Here is a 21,135-nt window from a genome sequence, read left to right as displayed (position 1 = left end):
AGGGGACACCCTGGACAGGTCGCCAGTCCATCGCAGGGCGGTACAAGGAGATGATTCTCAAAAACTACAGGGATGATAGAAGGCCTTAAAAAAAATCACTGGGTGTTTTAAATAGATGTATGCCTGTTTGTGTGTATACATTTTAATATGATGTCAAATATAGGTTAATTAATGTAAGGCATATTAGAGCTTGTCAATGGAATAAACTTTGTAACATGCCTTTCTTTTTATTATATTTGTCAAATAATTAAACTTTTATTTTTGTTTTGTTTCCACATAAATTTGCATTAATTCGGTCATTTGTTCAAACTAAAATTAACAGAGACCAACTTCTGACAGGATAACATTTTGAAAAAAAGATATTATTGAACCTCCTGTACAGAACTTCTTTTTTTTCTTTTTATTTACATTTGCATCATAATTTGCAACCACACACTTTTAGTTGAGCACTCATAGCTTTATACAGAAAGATAAATCACAGTAGAAACGTATTTTTAAACTGACATTTGAAAAAGCAAAAGCAACAAAAAATCTCCAGCCTGCATCCAATCACAAACGTTGCAGTCACAGTTTAAAGTTTAATCTGAAATGTGTCACCAGGAGGCAAATGTACGATTACAGCGGACCCGACTTTACTGCTCGTCTAATGGATCTTGGTTTCGGAGGCACAATAGGAGGGGTCTGTTGGGAGGAAACACGATTTCAATTTCAAGTCATTTTCTCAGAGGCTTAAATACAAAAAGACTTCCTCTTGAAACCAAATCTAGAGGTGTTACATGTTACAACTCCAAACATAGCTGGTAACTGCTGCTAGCTAATAAGCTTAGATAACCAGTGCAGCGACCACACAATGCTATTAGCTGACTCTGACCAGACTGGGAGCTCTGAGCACAGTGGGAGTGTTGCTAGGGGCTAGCTGGTTAGCATGCTAACTTCAATATATATTTCTGCAACCCAATATAAATATTTCTATGACATAAGATCAAAAATTGTATTTCTTCACATTCAATTGATAGCTTTAGTTAATGCTAACTTTGGTAGCATGCTAGCTGTGTGATATACTGTATAAATAGCATGCATCAGCGGCTCTCTAAACTTCTTTTGACAAAATAATTCCCTAAACTGTCTAAACAGCAGGAAGGCAGACCTCACTCACTTATTTGTCTTCGTGCTTTATTGGTTCGTTTTGTTTCTCAATCGCTGATTATCAAAATGGGTGGCTCCCCCTAATGGAGGCCTGGAGTTATAACACACTTGCACGAAACACTGAAAAAATGTTGGGGAACTGGAGGTGTAATTCTTGGAAGGAAACGTCCATGTTTTTCTCTCAGGGAACTGATAAAATGGCTATTGGAGAAAATCTGTTGAAAGCAATAATACTGTAACAAAATAAATAATAAAATAAATTAAAATGTGAGAGGCAATTTGTTCCTTATCCTTATCAACAATAAATCTTTTTTTGCAAAGATAAAAACAGAAAATGTCCTCTAGGAAGAAATATATTTATTTGCAATTGACACTAGGAGGCGTATGTTTGCAATTAACAGAAAACAATATTAATAATGAATTTAAAGGTAAGATTTGGCTTCACTAAAAAACTAAAAAACAGGAGAGGTCAGCAGCAGCTGGTTCTGACTTTACAACCTGCCACAGAGGGACTGATGCAGCAGAATATTTGATTGTTTGAATATAATTAATTAACTTATCTGTGAATTAAAAATGTTTATAATCAGGTTGTTTCTGTCCTTTTTCTCAGCGTCAGTGTTCACACATTATACTTTATATTTGAGGTCTCCTCTGATCTGAGGTCAGTCAGCTCCTCCTGATAAAAGACTTGTGTCTGATGGAGAGCGACCTCTAGTGGCCTCTGTACAGATCACAGGTCAGCCTCGTTATGACAAAACATGAGGATCAGCCAGAATACAGGATTATTAATATTATGATTCTGTAATAAAACATGCAGTCAGTGTATTTAGATGGAATAAAATAATATAACCCTCCACCAGCTGTTTGTACAGATACATCTAAAAACATATATATAGTATGATGGAAATGTAATGTGTTCTCTGTAACTTTGTTGAAAAATGAAACTTTTATTCTTTCTAGATGAATTACACACAAAGTGAAATATTTCAAGACTTGTTTGTTTTCATTTTGACAATTATGGCTTACAGTTCCTGAAAGTCAAAATCCAACATCTCACAAATATTAGAATATGACATTAGACCAGTCAAAAACAGGATTTATCATACTTGAAATTAAACATTACACAACCACAGACAGACAGACAGACTCACCACTCTTTCCTTTTGTAGAAGTGTTGATTGTACCTCCTGCAAACAGTTTCAAACAGTGAGTCAAAGTTTAGTTGTGTTCCGTCTCACATCATCTACTTTTCACAGTTCTGCTCAACATGAAGGAAACTGCTGATAATCAGACTGACGGTCAGCTGACAGATATTATGGTGAGATTATTAATTACTGACTCATTAAGACACAAACACACCTGTTCCTCCTGCTGTTCCTCCTGTTGTTCCTCCTGCTGTTCCTCCTGTTGTTCCTCCTGCTCCTCACATTGCTTCTCCTGCTGTTCCTCCTCCCCCCCAATGAAAATGACACATGAAGCTCATGGACAGACAGACAGATTGATGTCTATAGACCTCTGTATTTATATCGTGAAGTTCTAATTCTAACCCCCTGCCAACTGTTTAGTTTTCACCAATAAAAAAGAATCTAAATGATATAAAAGTGCACAAGCTGTTGTTTTCCCCTTGTGTTCCGCTACGGGTTTTTGAGGGGTTTTTTTTCTCCCTTCTCTAAATTCCCTCCGATCGGGCCGACCTCCCTAGGCTACATTTTTTGAGACGTGTCCAAAACAAAGTAGAAAACGTCTTTATATTGAATGTGATGTGACCGAACTAACTGCATACTGATGAATGCAGCTGCCAACGTAGCTCCTCAGAGACTGAGCCGTTATTTTTCAAACTTTGACAATCTAACATGTAACAGTACATTAGCCCAGAGCTGAAGGGCTGTGACTGTTGGTAGTCATGGTTGATGTTGTTCAAATATGCCGAATTGTGATATTATGATGATTTAGCTAAGTTAGCCAACAGATGCTAACGTAAACAACTAACAGTGTGACAACAGGAAACATTCAGGTGGACTGATGAGCTGTAAATAGAGATGCAGAATCAAGCTGAGATACTTTGAATTTTAGTAAACCTATAGGAAATAATACGTTTAATTTCCAATATTTATCACTGAATTTATTGTAATCTTTCAATTCATTCATTGTTTACTGAGGTGATAACTATTTATAGGTGTAATTTGTGTGTAACTTACTTTGTGTAAATGTGTTACTTTTACTGTAGTTTTCAAATGCCTTAGGCCTCTTTTGAGACTTTGAAGTCAGCCTTCATGACAGACACATTTGTTCACTAGGTGTCACCACGTCACAAAAGGCTGCTTGGCTACATACACTTGTCAGTACACAGATACTGAGCACAAGTTCTGTTTGCTGTTTCTTGCAGGTCATGAATTAGGTGACGGGTGGAGCTGGCTGGCTGCAGACGAGGAAGCAGGGCAAGACATACTTGTGCACATATACTGATATGAGAATGCATATCTATTCAGACCTGTAATTCTTAGACTTTTTCACACAGCTATAGATAATTTTTTTCTTCAATTTTCTATTGATGGTTTCATAATGGCTGAGTCACTGTTAATACACATGAGTTCCAGCTCTGATGCTGCTACTGTCTGTGATATCTTGTTATTATTGTCCCTGTTTGTCCTTATCTCCCTGTCTCTGTCTCTTTGTCTCTCTCGCTCTTTCTCCCCCCTCCACCCAACTGGTGGAGGTTTTGGGTTCTTCCCGACAGTCTCGTCCCGCCCCTTGTCATGACATAACTTCTGCTGTGATTTGACACTATAATGAATAAAGACTGAGTGGTTGATTGCTATAGCTCTCAATTTTAGTCCTTGAGTTCATAGCTACGTGCTTTATTTGTTAACTGCTATCAAGGAATATGACTCTCCTTTGTAGTATGTGTAAGTGAAGACGCCGTGAGATTTGTGGACTTCTACGTGGTGTCCACTGATAATGTAGTGGGCTGGTCTGGACAGAAAATGCCAGGGCTGATTTTTTGTCCAAGTCCACCTCTGTCTCTGCCCAACATCTAACAAATGTCTTTTTTTAATCAAAAGTGATTTCTAACTGCTTCTGAACTGCTTCTCAACTCATCATCTATTATCACAGTTCTTCTCAACATGAAGGAAACTGCTGATAATCAGACTGACGGTCAGCTGACAGATATTATGGTGAGATTATTAATTACTGACTCATTAAGACACAAACACACCTGATCTGTTCCTCCTGTTGTTCCTCCTGTTGCTCCTCCTGTTCCTCCTCCTGTTCCTCCTCCTGTTGTTCCTCCTGTTGCTCCTCCTGTTGCTCCTCCTGTTCCTCCTCCTGTTGTTCCTCCTGTTGCTCCTCCTGTTCCTCCTCCTGTTCCTCCTGTTGCTCCTCCTGTTCCTCCTCCTGTTCCTCCTGTTCCTCCTGTTCCTCCTCCTGTTCCTCCTGTTCCTCCTCCTGTTCCTCCTGTTCCTCCTCCTGTTCCTCTTCCTGTTCCTCCTCCTGTTGCTCCTCCTGAGGATGTCAGCTCTGAGTGCTGTCTGGTCTGAAGCTGTAAAGGCTTCAGAAATAGAGCCACATGCAGTTTGTATCAGTGTGACAACAACATTATAACCCTCCTATAGTAGCTGAGTCTGTAAGTGTCCTCCAATCAGGAGACAGCAACACTAGAAAACAGGCGTGATGATGAACTAGATCAGCCAATCAGACGCACGTTGACATTCTGTAAATTCTTCACTTCCTCATCAATCGGTCCATTAGAATCTTAATTATACATTCATCTGATGGTTGAAAAATACCGTTTTAGATTTTTTCACAGAACAATTTGATGGATGGATTTACCTCGTGCTTCTGTAGTTCAGCATGAAGTTTTTTCACCTGCAAAGAGTTTCACAGAGTCAGAAAGGAAACAAGAACACGTGAAATTGCAGGAATGTAACCCTAGGAGAGCTTTGATTGTAAAAATGTTGCTTCAACAATAATAGAACAGAGATTCATTGTTCACCAGCTCAATAATACAACAATTAAACAAGAGAGCGTCCAGCAGAGCTGTGATAAACTAGATAACCACAACTTAAATAAAAAAACTAATTAAACTACTAAAAAAACTACTAAACTCCAGATGGAACAGACAGATGTACCTCCAGCTTCAGTTTTCTCAGCTGAAGAGTGTCCTGCAAAGAGTTCCAAACAGTGAAAGTCAGTCAAAGTTGAACAACAAACCCTGTGAGTAAACAAAAATGTGATTTTCAATAAAAGCTCAAAATGATGTTCTGTTAGTAATGTTGTGATGAGAAAAGTGTCAGAGCTCCAAACTAACTAGGACTGATCCTCTGAGGAGGATGAACGTCTGTGTAAAGTTTGTGGTGATCTATCAAATAACTGCTGAGATATTTCAGTGTTGGACCAACAAAGAACCTAAAGATCCAGATGACAGTAACAAAGACAAGAAGCTCAACATGGAGGCAGCAGGTGGATTCATTACCTGACTTACTGCTGCTGCAGGAGGTTCAGTGTTGTTGTCAATCAGTTCTTCAGCCACGTCGAAACACTCTGTCCACGGATCACCTTCTATTTTATTTTTGATTTCTTCAGTCAACTTTTCTTTTGCTGCAGTTGTCAGAATCTCTTTCAGAACATTTTCCTCCTCTTTCAGAATCACTTTGTAGTAATCAAGTTCTCTGTTATAACATTTGTATTTCACCCATTTAAATAAGGCAACTATAAGAAGGAGAGAGAGGATCCCGAAGCCGATTAACTGAAAAAAGATGCAAAAACATGACAATATCATCAGCATAGAAGATGAGAATCAGCTGTGGTTGTGTTAATTTAGTTCTGTTACTTCGACATCACAAGTTTATTGTCTCAGAAGTCATGAACCATCAAATCCTGTGCACATCGGGTATAACACATCATATTCAACAACAAAATGAGTGGCTGTATATCATCCATCCAATCAAACGTTCTCTGCTCATTAAATGAAGACAAGCTGAATTAAATAAAATGATCTCAAGATGAAAATGTTGATTTTCTCAATCAATCAGTTATCATCTGGAGAAAACAAACTTTACTTTTTTCAGTGAAACTCATCTCAAGATGATAAACGGGATAAAATGACATCATCAGCCAGTAGAGTTATTATACAGTTAACAGATAATACACAGTCTGATGTGATCAAGTTACAGTAAAACAGCAGAGAAACACAGTCTGTCATGATTTAAAGAAGGAAAAACTCACCAAGGAGAGGGTTCTAAGTTTAGCAATGAGTTTTCTTTCATCCAGTGTGATGTTCTCTTTGTCTTTGCAGGCAAAGTCTGGATGTTTTGAAGACTCTGTAGAGTTTGTAGCCTTCAGACAGCAAACGAACCAGTCTCCATCGATTAACACATACACACCCCACAGCAGACTGATGAATAATGCCTTCATAAGATGATAACACAAAACCCAGCAAAATTTGTCCTCGCCCATTTCTTTTTTCTTGTTCTTCTTCTTTGCTTTACATTTTCTTACACATTTGTATTTCAAGATCCTCTGAAAGGTATTGTCCGTCCAAAGTTGTAAAAAGAAAAGAACAAGAGTTGGCAGAAGCATGTATAACCCACACTCCCATCGCTGGTTTTCACAGGAGCACTCAAAATCCTTGTCAAGCACAACATTGTGAACAAAAATCACAATGACTGCAATGTACGGGCTGAGTTGTTTGAGAGCAAATTTTGGGAAGACGCCCTTCAGGCTTGGTGCCATGTTTGCATCTGCTGGTTGCTGCTGCTGGTCGCCTCTTTTCAACAGGAAGAGATGCACCTGTCCTGCTGCAACACGCCCAGCCTTCATTTCCTCTCTGCTGTACAACAACGCTCTGCATGCTTCATGAGATTAAACCACAACACGTTTCTACATATCAAAGGACATGCCGACCTCATCCTTCACAAAGAGGCTGTTGTAGATGGATGATCTTTACAGCAGAAATGTAGACATGTTGTAATTTAAAGTTTAAAAATGTTGTTTTTTCCTTTGGTGTCATTTCATAGTGAAAATGAAGATGAGATCACGTCACACAACAATGATGAAAAACTATACATTTCAGAACAGATGCAACAAAGATTTATTTAATTTCTTTTGAGCCACTGCTTTGTTTTAAAGATGAAGTGTGTGAAGATGGTACGAAGTAGAAAACTGCAGTGAAATTCACATGAAGCTCGTGAGAAAAAGAAACCACAGGTTGTTGTGGTTGTGCTGTGGGCTGAACGGTTCTTACAGACGTCTTACTGCAGCTCTGCAGCAACACTGTGTGCAAAACGTTTGTCTTTCTATTGTTTGTGCTCGGTGAACATCTGCTGCCTCATTCTGTGCACTTGGTCCAGTGAAATCCTGAGACACAATTCACAACAGAAAAACTAACAAGCTGAAGCGCCTGCAGGAGGACGTGTCTGCTGATGATGTCATTTCCTGCCGATGGATGCTTGTAGTCTTTATTTTATACATTAGAATAACTACAGTCGGCACTTTAAAGCTCCTCAGGTTTGTTTGACTCTTTAACTACAGCAACATGATTTTTAAGCTTCACACACACTGGACTTGAGTTTGTGCACAGGGCCGTCATCATGTTGAGACAAGAAACACCAGCTGCTGCTATTTAACAAGGCTGTCCACTGTATAATGGACATTATATATAGTCCTGAAATGATTCTGAAATATATTAAAGCTCTGCCTACTGCACTGTATTATTTGATTCTGTCATAATTACAATAGAAATATAAGTAATAACTTTGCCGTAATTACAGTAAAAGAATGTTTAATGTTTTTAGCCGTGATTGAAATGGATGTATTGAAGTTTAGAAGCTAAATGAAGGAAATGTTATATCAGTAGAGATAAATCAATGGATTATTAGCCAATGAACAGAGAGACACCTGAAAAATGTCCTAATAAGGACACGGTCGTCCCCCCTCAGTTGCTAAAGTGCCGTGTTGGTTTGTGACTTTTCTTTTCGCCCGCGCTCTTCAAAAAGTCTGTGCAAGTAGACGTTCAGACTCAAGGTGAGTCTCTTCACTGACAGCTCATGAAATCTCTTTTTAAATTCTCACTTTTAAAGCAACCTCTTGTAGGTTTAGGGATCTAAGGGTTTATAAAGGAGAGCTGGTCCACTGGCTCCTGGACACTCGGAACAGACTTTTGGCCTGGTGGTGCTCATGTAGCATCACCTCATGACTGAGAACATTACTGCCCTGAATATTTTGATTCTCAATTCTACAACTTTCCTTCTGAAAAGCAAAAAGGCCTCTCTCATAATATTATGATGTTAACAACAACTTAATAATCCCTAACAAAATAGTTAACAAACGATTGATTCAGCTTTATTGATTTCTGTTTCCTGTAAATCACAAACTGACTCATGGTTTGATATAAATGCAGCAGGTCAGACGTCTTCTCACGTCGTATCATCACTTCAGTCTTGTTGTGTTCAGCTGCTTCTCGTTGAGGCTTCTGACAGTGAGACGATGTTTCCACTCTGAGACAAAGACCAAGACAATACACTGTAAAAAGTCAGTTCAGAATGGTTTGATTTTGTTTTGTCCAACCCAGTAAAAACAAAAAGTCACTAAAATTCATGTTTTAAAAAGCCGTCTACAGCTGTTTATATGATGATGATATAAGAATTATAAGAATGATTGACGAGGCTTCGTTCTCACTAAAGATCAGAAGCTTCAGAAAGCATAATTAACTGTTCATGAACAAAATCTTAACGATGGTTCTGATGCGAAGAGAACCGAGACACGTCATGTCTATAAACAAGTGTCAACTGTTCACCAGGTTGTCTGCAGCTCCTGCTCTTCGCTGTAGCTGCTCGTCTTGTTCACGGACGTCTGGTCTAGAGGCTTCGATCAGCTCTGCAGCAGCGTTAAAACACTCGTCCCACTGATCACCACAGATCTTCTCTTTGACCTCTCTAGTCAGCTGGTCTTTTGCCAATTTCCTCAGAATCTCTTTCAGCACATTTTCCTCCTCCTCCAGAATCAGTTTGCCGTATAGTTTTCTCCTCCAACACTTCCTCGGTCCACATGACGACACCAGGGCCGGAACACAGACGATACCGAAGAGCAGAAAGGAGCCGATGGCCTGAAAGAGACAGAATATCGTCACCGTGTTCCTCTGCAGCCTGCAGGATGTAACGTTAGACGTCCCAGGTTCACATGTGAAGCAAACATGGAACATCGCGTTCATGTGTTATGTGATATATGAGCTCTCATCAGGAGCTGGTGTTAATACAGCTGACCACAGTCAAAGTCACACCGCTGGATATTATTAAGGACACATGGAGACATTTAGCTGTTTTAACTGAGACCACAACAGACATTTTAACCAACCATGATGTTTCTCTAACCCTAACCAGAGCATCAGCACAATGTTGTGATGAGAGAGAAAAAGAAAATTCAACCTCAACAAACAACTTAATTTGCAGAAACTTCCTCTGCTAACATTCATTGTTGAGACTGTCGTCTCTCATCTCCCACAGGTAAAAACCCATGAGTCAAGAAAAGACGACCAACTCACCCTGGACTTGTTCTTCTAACTCGCTCCTCTTCACTGATCCTCCCTGTGGATCTGCAGGGTATCTGTGCCTGTTGTTCAGAGAGATCATTCTGACAGCAGACGTACCAGCTTCCATCCACTAAAACCACGACAACCCAAAGCAGACCGATGAAAGCTGCCTTGACAATGTGACGGAAGAAAGAACCCCAAAAACTGAAGGTGTGAAGCCGACCGGCATCTGATATCAGAAATCTACAGACCGTCTGAAACGACCGGTCCGTCCAGAGGATGAAGAGGAATATGATGAACACCGGCAGAACCAGGTACAGATTGCAGTCAAAGACTTGTGGTTTGCAGGTGCATTCGAAGTCCCTGCCGAGCAGAAGAAAAATCCCAATTACTGCGATATAGATGCAGAATTTTCCACAAACCAAATCTGTTCGTACGCTCTCCATCTTTGATGCTCCGGCGGCGTCAGCTGACTGTCTGCTGCTCTGAACATATACCAACATGAAACCATCCATTTCCTGTTTTGATGGCACGGTTGACACAGATTGGTTTTTAGGTTTGGTCAGTTTCTGCTGATCAAAAAAAAAAATCACGTGTTAAAGTTGTTTGATTATTCAGCATGATGTCTGAAGTGAAACATGGAGGATCAGTGATGTTTATATCAGGTTCAGTTCCATCGATCTGGAAACTTGACCAGGACGAACTGAATCTGCTCGGAATTTAAATGAAACAGTTAAAGGTGCATCGAGAGACAAAAACTGAGGGAAGATCTTCAGGCTGTCGTCGTTGTGTTGAAGCCTGACTCTCACCTGAACAGGTGAAGCTTCAGTGGATGTTTCCTCACTAGTGAAACAAATGAAACATACATGGATTTGAGAAAAGCTGCAACGTACAGAAAGACTGATTTTAAATTGTTTTTGGTTTAGTGAGTTTTAAAACGGTGAGAGGACATTCACATGAAGCTGATGACAAAAAGGAAATTACTGGCATGAGAAAAAGGAACCGTGAGCGGCTGTGGTGAAGCTTTGTGCTGAACACTAGAGAAAACTGAAGACTGCAGAGCTGGACGAGCTACAGACTGCTCCGTCTGCTGGTCTGATCAGATCTGAATAAATCATCTGCTGATTCAAGTCGCATTAACAAAAATAACTAATTAACTTCTGTAAAAAAACCTCCTGACACTATTCGGAGGGGCAAAGACAGATCCCACCTGACAGGTGGTACATACTGCATTCTTCATTAATTCTGCATGTGGCCATAAAGCCACATACTTTATATTTATTGTCTCAAAGGATAAGTGTGTTTCTGGATGCTAGAAGCTGAGTTGCTTTCACAGGAAGTCCACCAGAAGAATATTTCACTTGTAAATTTGTGACTGTGGTGGGAACAAAGCGTTGAGAAAAATGAGGAAGAGGAAGAAACTCTGACTTTGCTCCAGGGTGAATAAACAGGAAGAGTTGCCACTGTAACGGCCACATCGGTGCCATTCTGACATCCTGTTCCAGTGAAGGCTGCATGAAGCTGCTGAAACATGATTCAAAGAGTCATTTCGCTCTGAAACGATCTCAGTTAAATCCTTTTGTGATATACTACAAGTATAATAACAACAGCAACAATAACAACGATGATGATGATGATGATGATGGTAGAAGTAAAGCAGGACCAACCACATCCAGCAGAGGCTCCAGTAACATCAGTAACATGTATTAATGCAACATGAATGTGTACAGATAGAGAGAGAGGAGCTCAGTGCATCATGGGAAATCCCTATAGGTTCCATAGGAGAGCAGCTTGGCTGAATTCTCTGCCTCTCATTCTACTTCTGGAGCCTTTAGGAGCCACATTAACCTTCATCCTGCCAGCTGAGTGATGACACGGTACCGTACGGTACTGCCATGCATGGTGCCAGGATTCAAACCAGTAACCTTCAAATTACCATACGATCCGCTCCACCTCCTGAGCTGCAGCCACATATATTCTCTAATCTGAGTTCTTGTCCTGATCAAAGAGAACTGCGAGTCCTGACTGTGGAGCTGGAGGCCAGAAGAAGAAGCTACATCGTCAGATAATGTTCACAGCTCAGCACAGTTTAGAAGAAGATTACAGGTCATCCAGGAGTTTACGTGCTTAATACATGCACGCCTCAAGTTTATCTGCCTGATTAGTCTCATCTGGCCTGATGGATGAGTATAACTGTGTACTGCACTGTGAGTTGCATAATAATGAACATTTAATGGAGTGTTTTCTCATGATATTCCCAGAAGGGAACATATATAAAGAGAAATATTTGTAGTGACATTTTTTGAAAATGTCACTATGAATATTTTATAACTTTATATGTATGCAGTGAGTTTTCTTTGTTAACTTGTACAAAGTGAGATCAGTCTGATAAACAGAACTTGAGCCAACTCACTGCAGTTCTTACAGTACCAGTTAAATGTTCCAGTCTTTGTGACTGGATGTGACAGTCAGTGGTGTTAAAAGCTTCACTAACATCTGATAAAACTAGCACAGACCTGCATCAGATACAATGGAGAGATCTGTAGCAACATGAACCGATGCTGTTTCAGTGCTATGATGCACTTTACAACTGACTGGAGAGTCTCATATAAACTGTTGTTATGTAGAAACTCACACATCTGATTGGCTGATTGTTTGATTGACAAGGTGAAGGTCAGATATGGAGGGAGGTCAGACTTTGTGTTCTGTGTTCAGGGGACTTTAAATAATGAAAATAAAATAAAGACCATCTTCTGACAGGATCATAGTCTTTAAATATGTTTGTAATCTTTTTATTTTTCATTTGCATCATAATTTGCGATCACACACTTGATTAAGTTGAGCAGGTCTGAGAGCTGAGAGCTCGTCTCACAGTTTCCATCACCACAGAAACTTTGTGTTGAACTGACATTAGAGGAAGCAGAGCTCAGAGCTGCAGCTGCTGCAGAGGAGCTTCACTGTTCTCAGGTTAAACTTTATATTTGAGGTCTCCTCTGATCTGAGGTCAGTCAGCTCCTCCTGATAAAAGACTTGTGTCTGATGGAGAGCGACCTCTAGTGGCCTCTGCACAGATCACAGGTCAGCCTCGTTATGACAAAACATGAGGATCAGCCAGAATACAGGATTATTAATATGATGATTCTGTAATAAAACATGCAGTCAGTGTATTTAGATGGAATAAAACAGTGTGACTGTCCTCCAGCTGCTGTCTGTGGATGTAGCAGATCATCAGGAGACAGAAGGGAACGTTTGCCAGCCAGTCAAATCAATTCTGATTTACAGTCACAGACAGAATCACAGACAGACACACCTCTGCTGACTCTCAGCTGGTTGATGTTCATGTTCTTCCTCCTGCAAACAGTAAAAAAAGAATCTAGATGACATAAAAGTTCAAAAGCTGTTGTTCTAAATGAAACTGCGTCTCAACTCATCTATTATCACAGTTCTGCTCAACATGAAGGAAACTGCTGATAATCAGACTGACGGTCAGCTGACAGATATTATGGTGAGATTATTAATTACTGACACAAACACACCTGATCTGTTGCTCCTGTTCCTCCTCCTGTTGCTCCTCCTGTTCCTCCTCCTGTTGCTCCTGTTGCTCCTCCTGTTCCTCCTCCTGTTGCTCCTGTTCCTCCTCCTGTTGCTCCTCCTGTTCCTCCTCCTGTTCCTCCTGTTGCTCCTCCTGTTGCTCCTGTTGCTCCTGTTCCTCCTCCTGTTCCTCCTGTTGCTCCTCCTGTTCCTCCTGTTGCTCCTCCTGTTCCTCCTGTTCCTCCTGTTCCTCCTCCTGTTCCTCCTCCTGTTCCTCCTGTTGTTCCTCCTGTTGCTCCTCCTGTTCCTCCTCCTGTTGTTCCTCCTGTTGCTCCTCCTGTTCCTCCTCCTGTTGCTCCTGCTGTTCCTCCTGCTGTTCCTCCTGTTCCTCCTGCTGTTCCTCCTGTTCCTCCTGTTCCTCCTCCTGTTCCTCCTCCTGTTGCTCCTCCTGTTCCTCCTCCTGTTCCTCCTGTTCCTCCTGTTGCTCCTGTTCCTCCTCCTGTTCCTCCTCCTGTTCCTCCTGTTGCTCCTCCTGTTGCTCCTCCTGTTCCTCCTGTTGCTCCTCCTCCTGTTCCTCCTGTTGCTCCTCCTGTTCCTCCTCCTGTTCCTCCTGTTGCTCCTCCTGTTGCTCCTCCTGTTCCTCCTCCTGTTCCTCCTCCTGTTGTTCCTCCTGTTGCTCCTCCTGTTCCTCCTGCTGTTCCTCCTGCTGTTCCTCCTGTTCCTCCTGCTGTTCCTCCTGTTCCTCCTCCTGTTGCTCCTCCTGTTCCTCCTCCTGTTCCTCCTGTTGCTCCTCCTGTTGCTCCTCCTGTTGCTCCTCCTGTTCCTCCTGTTCCTCCTCCTGTTCCTCCTCCTGTTGCTCCTCCTGTTCCTGCTGTTGTTCCTCCTGTTCCTCCTCCTGCTGCTCCTCCTGTTCCTCCTGCTGCTCCTCCTGTTCCTCCTCCTGTTCCTCCTGTTCCTCCTCCTGTTGCTCCTCCTGTTGCTCCTCCTGTTGCTCCTCCTGTTCCTCCTCCTGTTCCTCCTCCTGTTGTTCCTCCTGTTCCTCCTCCTGTTCCTCCTGCTGTTCCTCCTGCTGTTCCTCCTGTTCCTCCTCCTGTTGCTCCTCCTGTTGCTCCTCCTGAGGATGTCGGCTCTGAAGTGTCCGGCTGTCTGGTCTGAAGCTGTAAAGGCTTCAGAAATAGAGCCACATGCAGTTTGTATCAGTGTGACAACAACATTATAACCCTCCTATAGTAGCTGAGTCTGTAAGTGTCCTCCAATCAGGAGACAGCAACACTAGAAAACAGGCGTGATGATGAACTAGATCAGCCAATCAGACGCACGTTGACATTCTGTAAATTCTTCACTTCCTCATCGATCTGTCCACCAAATTATTAACTATACATTCATCTGATGGCTGAAAAATACAGTTCAATTCAAGATGTTTTATTCCAAAGATCGTCAGAACACAGTTTAGTCTGAAACTCTGATCATGGACGGATGGATTTACCTCGTGCTTCTGTTCTTCAGCACGAAGTCTTTTCACCTGCAACACCAGCAACAATAGAACAGAAATTAATTGTTCACCAGCTCATTAATACAACAGCTAAACAAGAGAGTAAGTAATAAACCAAACAACACATTAAGTAACGATCTCTGGATGAATACATTCATAACATGTAACTTAAATTTAACTCAAAGACCAGACGGACAGATCGACTCACCTCTACTGACAGTTTTTCCAGTTGAACTTGAATCTTCTGTAAAAAGTTTCAAACAGTTAAAGTTTTTACAGTTAATGTTCTGATGACCAACTAATGTTTTGTGTCTGTCGAGCTGTTCAGTACAACACAGACATGTAAGTGCTGTGATGTAAACGTGCAGCTGTGTCTTGTTCACCTGCTCTGCTGCTGTTTCCACAAATCTCAGTGCAGCGTCGTTTTCAATCAGTTCGTCAGCAGCGTCGAAACAGTTTTCCCAGTTTCCACTATTTATTTTTTCCTTGATTTTTTCAGTCAGTATCTCCTTTGCTCCAGCTTTCAAAATGTCATTCAATACCGTTTCCTCTTTTTTCAAAATCCATTTATAAAATTGTATTTTTTCATCACAACAGATACACTTACAGCATTTAATCCGTCTACATAATGACAGAAACGCCGTCACTGAAAGGGCACAAAGGACGATATAGAGGCCGATCAGCTGAAAAAGAGGAAACAAAGAGGATTAAATCAAAGTAACATCACAGTAGGAAACACAAACTGATAACTTGTAGGAACAACAACTCACCAACGAGAGGCCTTTGAGTTCAGTGACGACTTTCCATTCCTCCAGTGTGATGTTCTTCTCTTGGTCTTTGCAGGCTAAGTCTGGATACTGTTCAGATTTATAATTCTGACAGCAAACGAACCAGTCTCCATCGATCAACACAGCTACAACCCACAGCAGGCCGAAGAAACTGGCCTTGATAATGGTATTCAACATAACCATGAGAAATCTGCGGTCTATGATGCGACATGTGTATTGACAGACTCTCTGAAAGTTCTTGTCCTTCCATAGTTGTAAAACAAATAAAATGAAAAATGGCAGAATCATGTATTCACTGCAGTGATCAAGTTGTTGGTTACAAGAACACTCCAGATCCCTGTCAAGCACACCGTTATAAACAAAAATCACAATGAATGCAACGAAGGTGCTGAGCTGTTTGAGAGGAAATTTGGAAAAGACGTCCTTCATCTCCATCGTCATGTTTGTGTGTGCTGAGAGCTGCTGGTCAACTCTGATCACAGTAACAGGAAGCAACGCTTTTATCTGAGCAGGAGACCAACGTTTGACCAACAGGATACGTCATGTCAGGAAACACTGACAGGTTGTTTTTAACTTGCAATCACTTAATAGAGAACGTAAATTGGCAAAACATTTCAGAACTGATGCAACAATGTTTTGCTGTAGTGAACATCTACAGGTGCATCTAAAAAAACACACAGTATCATGGAAAAGTTACATTTTTACCCCTTAATTTAGCTCAAAAGTGAAGTTGTCATTTATTATACATTACATTACATTGAGTAAAATATTTCAGGCCATTATCATGATTACATGTTGACAGCTCCTAAAAATAAAAAATCCAGTATCTCAAAATATTACAATATTACCTAAGACTGAGTCGGAATCAAAATAAGGATTTATAAAAGTAACATTTCTGTCAAATTGCTAAGTATGTTCATTTCTGTACTCAGTAGGGGCTCATTTTGCATGAATTACTGGCGTGGAGCCGATTTCTCTTCCTCATTACAATACATCATAGATTCTCTACGCAGTTCAGGTCAGCTGAGCTGGCTGGACCATCACACAGTAATACCACAGTCAGCAAACCAGTTCCTGGTAGTTTTGGCGCTGTGAGCAGGTCCAAGTCCTGCTGGAGATGAAATCAGCATCTCCGTACAGGATGGAGAATTTGATTTTCTTTTCCAGCAGGACTTGGACCTGCTCACAGCGCCAAAACTACTAGTGACTGGTTGCTGGTCAAGCCGGCTGGTGCCTGATGAAAACTAGCAGCACCAGGTACAGACTGCAGTCAAAGTCCCTGCTGAGCAGGAGAAAAATCCCAATTACTGCGATACAGATGCAGAATATTCCACAAACCAGATCTGCTCATACGCTCTCCATCTTTGTGGAACTGGCAGTGTCAGCTGACAGTCTGAACATGAAACCATGTGTTTCCTGTTTTTGAAGGCACTGCTGACACACTTTTTTTGTTTGGTTTGGTCCGTTTCTGCTTCCAATAAACAAAAAGAATCACGTGTTTAAGTTATTTGATTATTCAGCATAAAATCTGAAGTGAAACATGGAGGATTAGTGATGTTTATATCAGGTTCAGTTCCATCGATCTGTTCTGACGTGGAAACTCAAGCTGAACGAACTGAATCTGCTCTGAATAATAATTTGAATGAAACAATCGAAGGTGCATCGAGAGACAAAAACTGAGGGAAGATCTTCAGGCTGTCGTCGTTGTGGTGAAGCCTGACTCTCACCTGAACAGGTGAAGCTTCAGTGGATGTTTCCTCACTAGTGGGGTCAAATGAAACATACATGGATTTTGTGAACAGAGTTTAACTTGGATGAACTCTGACAGGTAAATCTGTGCTGTAAACAGAGGAAGCCATCTTCATCTTCATCATCATCATCATCATCAGCTGGTTAGCCAAGTGTCACCATCCAGTTTTATTGAAGCTCCTCTATCAGAGTTCAAACTGCTGCACATGAAACATGATGTCATCTTTCACAGAGCTGTTGTGATCAATAGACTCAAGGTTAAATGCAGAAATGTTGTAATAAAGTTTGAACATTCAGTTTTCTCATGAATGCACAGATCATCTTCAGCTACACATCGACACAACGTGTGAAAACCAACAGCTTTGGGAACAGCTGCAGCGTACAGAAAGACTGATTATAAACTGTTTTTGCTTGAGTGAGTTCTGAAACTGAGAGCAAATTCATGTGAAGATGGTGAATGTTGCGGTGAGAAGAGATTCACGTGAAGCTGACAACACAAAATGAACTGGCATGAGTAAAAGGAAGCATGAATGTTTGTGGTGAAGCTGCTGCAGAAAGCTGACAGACACATCAAGTATAAAAGAAACGCTCTCTCCTCATCGTGTTGGTGTGAACAGGTTCACGCTTTATAAATGTTGCAGACTTCATTCGTTCATCTCGATGTTTGAACTTCTGATGTGAACTTACAGACGCACCTAAAGAACAGCTCAAAGAAACTGTAATAACTGACAGTGGACAGATGATGAGAACGACAGATGACTGTGAGAACATTAATTATAAAAGAACATCTTTGATTCAGCGTCACAGATTGAGAAATGATGAAAATTGGCAAGATTGTTTGATGATTTTCTAAAAATTAGAGACTCCATAATCGTTGGCGTCACCATGAAGGAAGAGATGTCAGTCGTAATCATTACGAGTCAGGCTGCTTCTGTTTCATTCAGATCACTTTTAATTCCTCACAGCGCTCATTTGCTCAAACTTCACTTTTTGAGAGTCTCGAAGAAAAAAACTCTAAGAAGCCGAGCGTTGTGTGAATGTTCATATTTGGTTTATTTATAAGATTTCATATTTTTTGGCAGTTAAACATTCAGTTCCATCCAAATATCATCAACATGTTTGTATTTTCATCCCGTTTTTAATCAGAACTGGTCATGAAGCAGCAGCTTTACAAACCCACACCTGTCTGCTGCTTTCATCTCTATCCTACAAAACTAAACTACAACCAGAAACTTCAAATGGTTTCATTCAACTTTTTTTCATTCGGCAACTAACGATCGTCCTCTGAATTCTGTTACTGCATCTTCATAATCCTGCGTCCCAAACTACAGTAGAACTAGTATAAAAGTAAAAACAGCTGTGGAGCTAAACTCCACCAACCCAACAAGGAAACTGTACAAATAAATACACTGAGCAGAAACACGTCACCACAGAGAGCACCGGCCAGACCACGCAAACAGGAAGTGTAACAAAGATGGCCGCCGGACGAAGAGACGGACAGAGAAGAGAAAATAAAATGATCCACGTGACCAAGTGGAAAACATCAAACCAGCAAGAATCCACTTTACTGAAGACAGTTTTAATAAGAGGCTTATTTTTGTAGCTTTAAAGTTTTTGTTCAGTTTGCTTTGTTCGTTTTGTGCTGTGAAGCTTTTATCAGAACCTCTGGGTGTCCAGTAGAACCTTAACGAGCCGCTTACAGACGTCATGAAGAACTCTGGTGTTCTGCTGGTTCCTTCATGACAGTTACAGTTTGTGATGAACAACATTTTTAAAGTGAGAAACTTGTGTTGGTGAAATCATCTCATGTTAAATAAAGATTCAATTATCTTCAGGTTTTTGGAAGTTTGTAAACAAGCTAAATAAACTGTTTGATTTGTTTGATTTGAATTTCACTTTTAAACACTAAAATTTAATCATTTTCAATCTATAACTTTCCAACTTGATCAGCTGAGTCATTCATTGAACCAAATCGTTCATTTTGTGTCTCTCAGTTTGTTGTTTTTCCTCATCGGACTCTTTAAAAGTTTAAAAGTGTTTCAGCAGCCTGACGAGCTGCTGCCTGGGTTTGAGTCACATGAGAACCAACAGGAGTTTGAACTCGTGTCACCATTTAGACCAAATGTATTAAAGAATTCAACCTCCTGACAGTGAACATGTGAAATGTAAAAAAAATCCAGTAACTATATTTGTTACTTCTTCAGAGAACAAAGTAGAAAAAGTCACCAGACTCCCTTTAAGAAACGCTCAATTTTGAGACCTCCTGTCAGAAGAAACTGTATAAACTTTGAGAAAAGCTGCATCCAACAAATCCTGAACTGTTCAGGCCTTCTTGTTCATTCTGCAAAGTTAAAAATGAACATATTTATTACTTTGTGTAGAATATTTGCATATACAGCCAGGAAGTGAGATCCGGTCACTCGAGACTCATTTAGCACCAGGAGTGAACTGACGTTCAGCTATAATCCTGTTTATCTGTTCATCTGCCTGCAGCCTGATGTTAGTTAGAGTCAGTGGTTTTACAGACCGCCACTAAGATCACATTATAACTCCCACCCTGGATGCTTCACTCGTTAATTCAATATTATCAGCTAGAATTTCACCTTCACACACAAATAGGTCGATTATATACTTGTCCTAATATCGTCCTGTATGAAACAGACAGTCTGCAGACAGACTCAGCAGCTTCAGTAAAGATGGACCCAGTTTGTCCACATCTGCAGCTACACTGAACATAAACTCAGATTATATTTAAGTGTTTTCCTTTCAGCCCTGAGAAACAATTCATCATCAGTATTTACACGACAGTAAACTTCAAGAGGAAACACGTCAAGTGTTTCAGTTAAATCATCACAGAGTGACGGAGAGAATCTCCCTGATTCAAACAGGATCACAGTTTGTGTCTTTACTGAACCATAAGAAGCTCCAAGAGTGTTTTATTTCTGTCTCACATGCAGAAGCAGACGGCAGCTGAGGCGGATCATAACTTTAAATTATCTTTTAAAAGATCACAACTTCATTATCTGGATGAAAGAAGGTGTTAATGTTCTTGTGTTGTGGAGCTCCAGATTAAAACACTGCACGGTGCTGACGGTTACAGGTTGAAGGTCCAGTGTGCAGGAAGGAGAACATTCGTCTTCATGTTTCAGTGGGTGATTAAACTAAACTAAGAACGGAGGGAGCAGCTCCTCCTCCACAGTCGGCCATGTTGCACCGCCATGTTTCTACAGTAGCCCAGAACGGACAAACCAAAGACTGAATCACCATCCGGCTCCACTTTTAATCATTTTGTTTTCTAAATGTGAATGAAGCTGTGGGTAGATTTTGGTTTTGGATGATGTTCATGAAGTGATTTAAACTGGATGTTATTTAACTATCATTCCTATAAAACTGGAAACAGTATTTTTTTTCATTGAAGACATAATAATCCAGCTATTTGTCTCAGAAATGTAGAAGGAGGAAGTGCACTAAGTATTTCATTTATAATCTTCGTTATCATATAAAAACAAGCTGTGATGTGTTTGGTGGAGACGCTCTCAGCTGCTGCTTCGCTGCACTTTGAATCATGGAAATCAGACACATGATTTATAAACTTTTAAAACTTTAGACAGCGTCTGTACAGTTCACAGACTCTGCTGTCGGTCCACGTTCACCTCCATCAGAAATGTCCATGAAGAACACGAGTCGTCCGCTACACTCCGCTGTTCTCCTTTATCCAGCGGCGGAACTTGGTGACTCGGGTGTAGACGCCCGGTTTGTTCCTGCGAGCGCAGCCGTCGCCCCAGCTCACCACGCCGGCCAGGAAGACCCGCCCACTGGGGCCAGTGACGGACAGCGGCCCGCCGGAGTCGCCCTGAGGGAGTCAGAGAGGAGAGTCAGAGGTGGCACTGAGCAGAACAGCA

General features: G+C 41.0%; 1 protein-coding gene and 1 long non-coding RNA gene across 4 annotated transcripts in view; both read right to left on the bottom strand.

Moving 5' to 3' along the window:
* Positions 1–213: 213 nt before the first annotated feature.
* LOC119022166 lies at positions 214–4,404 on the bottom strand. Its single transcript, XR_005075843.1, has 3 exons — positions 2,506–4,404; positions 2,298–2,333; positions 214–681 (listed from the first exon to the last, which is right to left on the bottom strand). It is a non-coding gene; the product is annotated as an uncharacterized LOC119022166 (long non-coding RNA).
* A 4,070-nt stretch (positions 4,405–8,474) lies between these two features.
* The window catches only part of LOC119022950 (suppressor of tumorigenicity 14 protein homolog), a 22,461-nt gene continuing 9,800 nt past the window's right edge, over positions 8,475–21,135 (bottom strand). The window contains exons 19-23 of one of the 3 annotated variants that reach the window (XR_005076133.1): positions 20,887–21,086; positions 9,925–10,036; positions 9,686–9,753; positions 8,942–9,250; positions 8,475–8,642 (exon numbers count right to left, since the gene is read on the bottom strand). Coding sequence is in view for 1 of the 3 variants with exons in the window: in XM_037104444.1 (XP_036960339.1) it covers positions 20,925–21,086 (162 nt within the window). In the remaining 2 variants the exon portion in view is untranslated. Of the gene's footprint in view, positions 8,643–8,941; positions 9,251–9,685; positions 10,037–18,262; positions 21,087–21,135 lie in introns of those variants that run through there. The other 2 variants (XR_005076132.1, XM_037104444.1) reach the window with 2 other exon arrangements.

The sequence above is a fragment of the Acanthopagrus latus genome, chromosome 7 (genome assembly GCF_904848185.1).
Source record: "Acanthopagrus latus isolate v.2019 chromosome 7, fAcaLat1.1, whole genome shotgun sequence".
NCBI classification, from domain to species: Eukaryota; Metazoa; Chordata; class Actinopteri; order Spariformes; family Sparidae; genus Acanthopagrus; species Acanthopagrus latus.
This window is presented reverse-complemented; position numbering and strand designations above follow the sequence as displayed.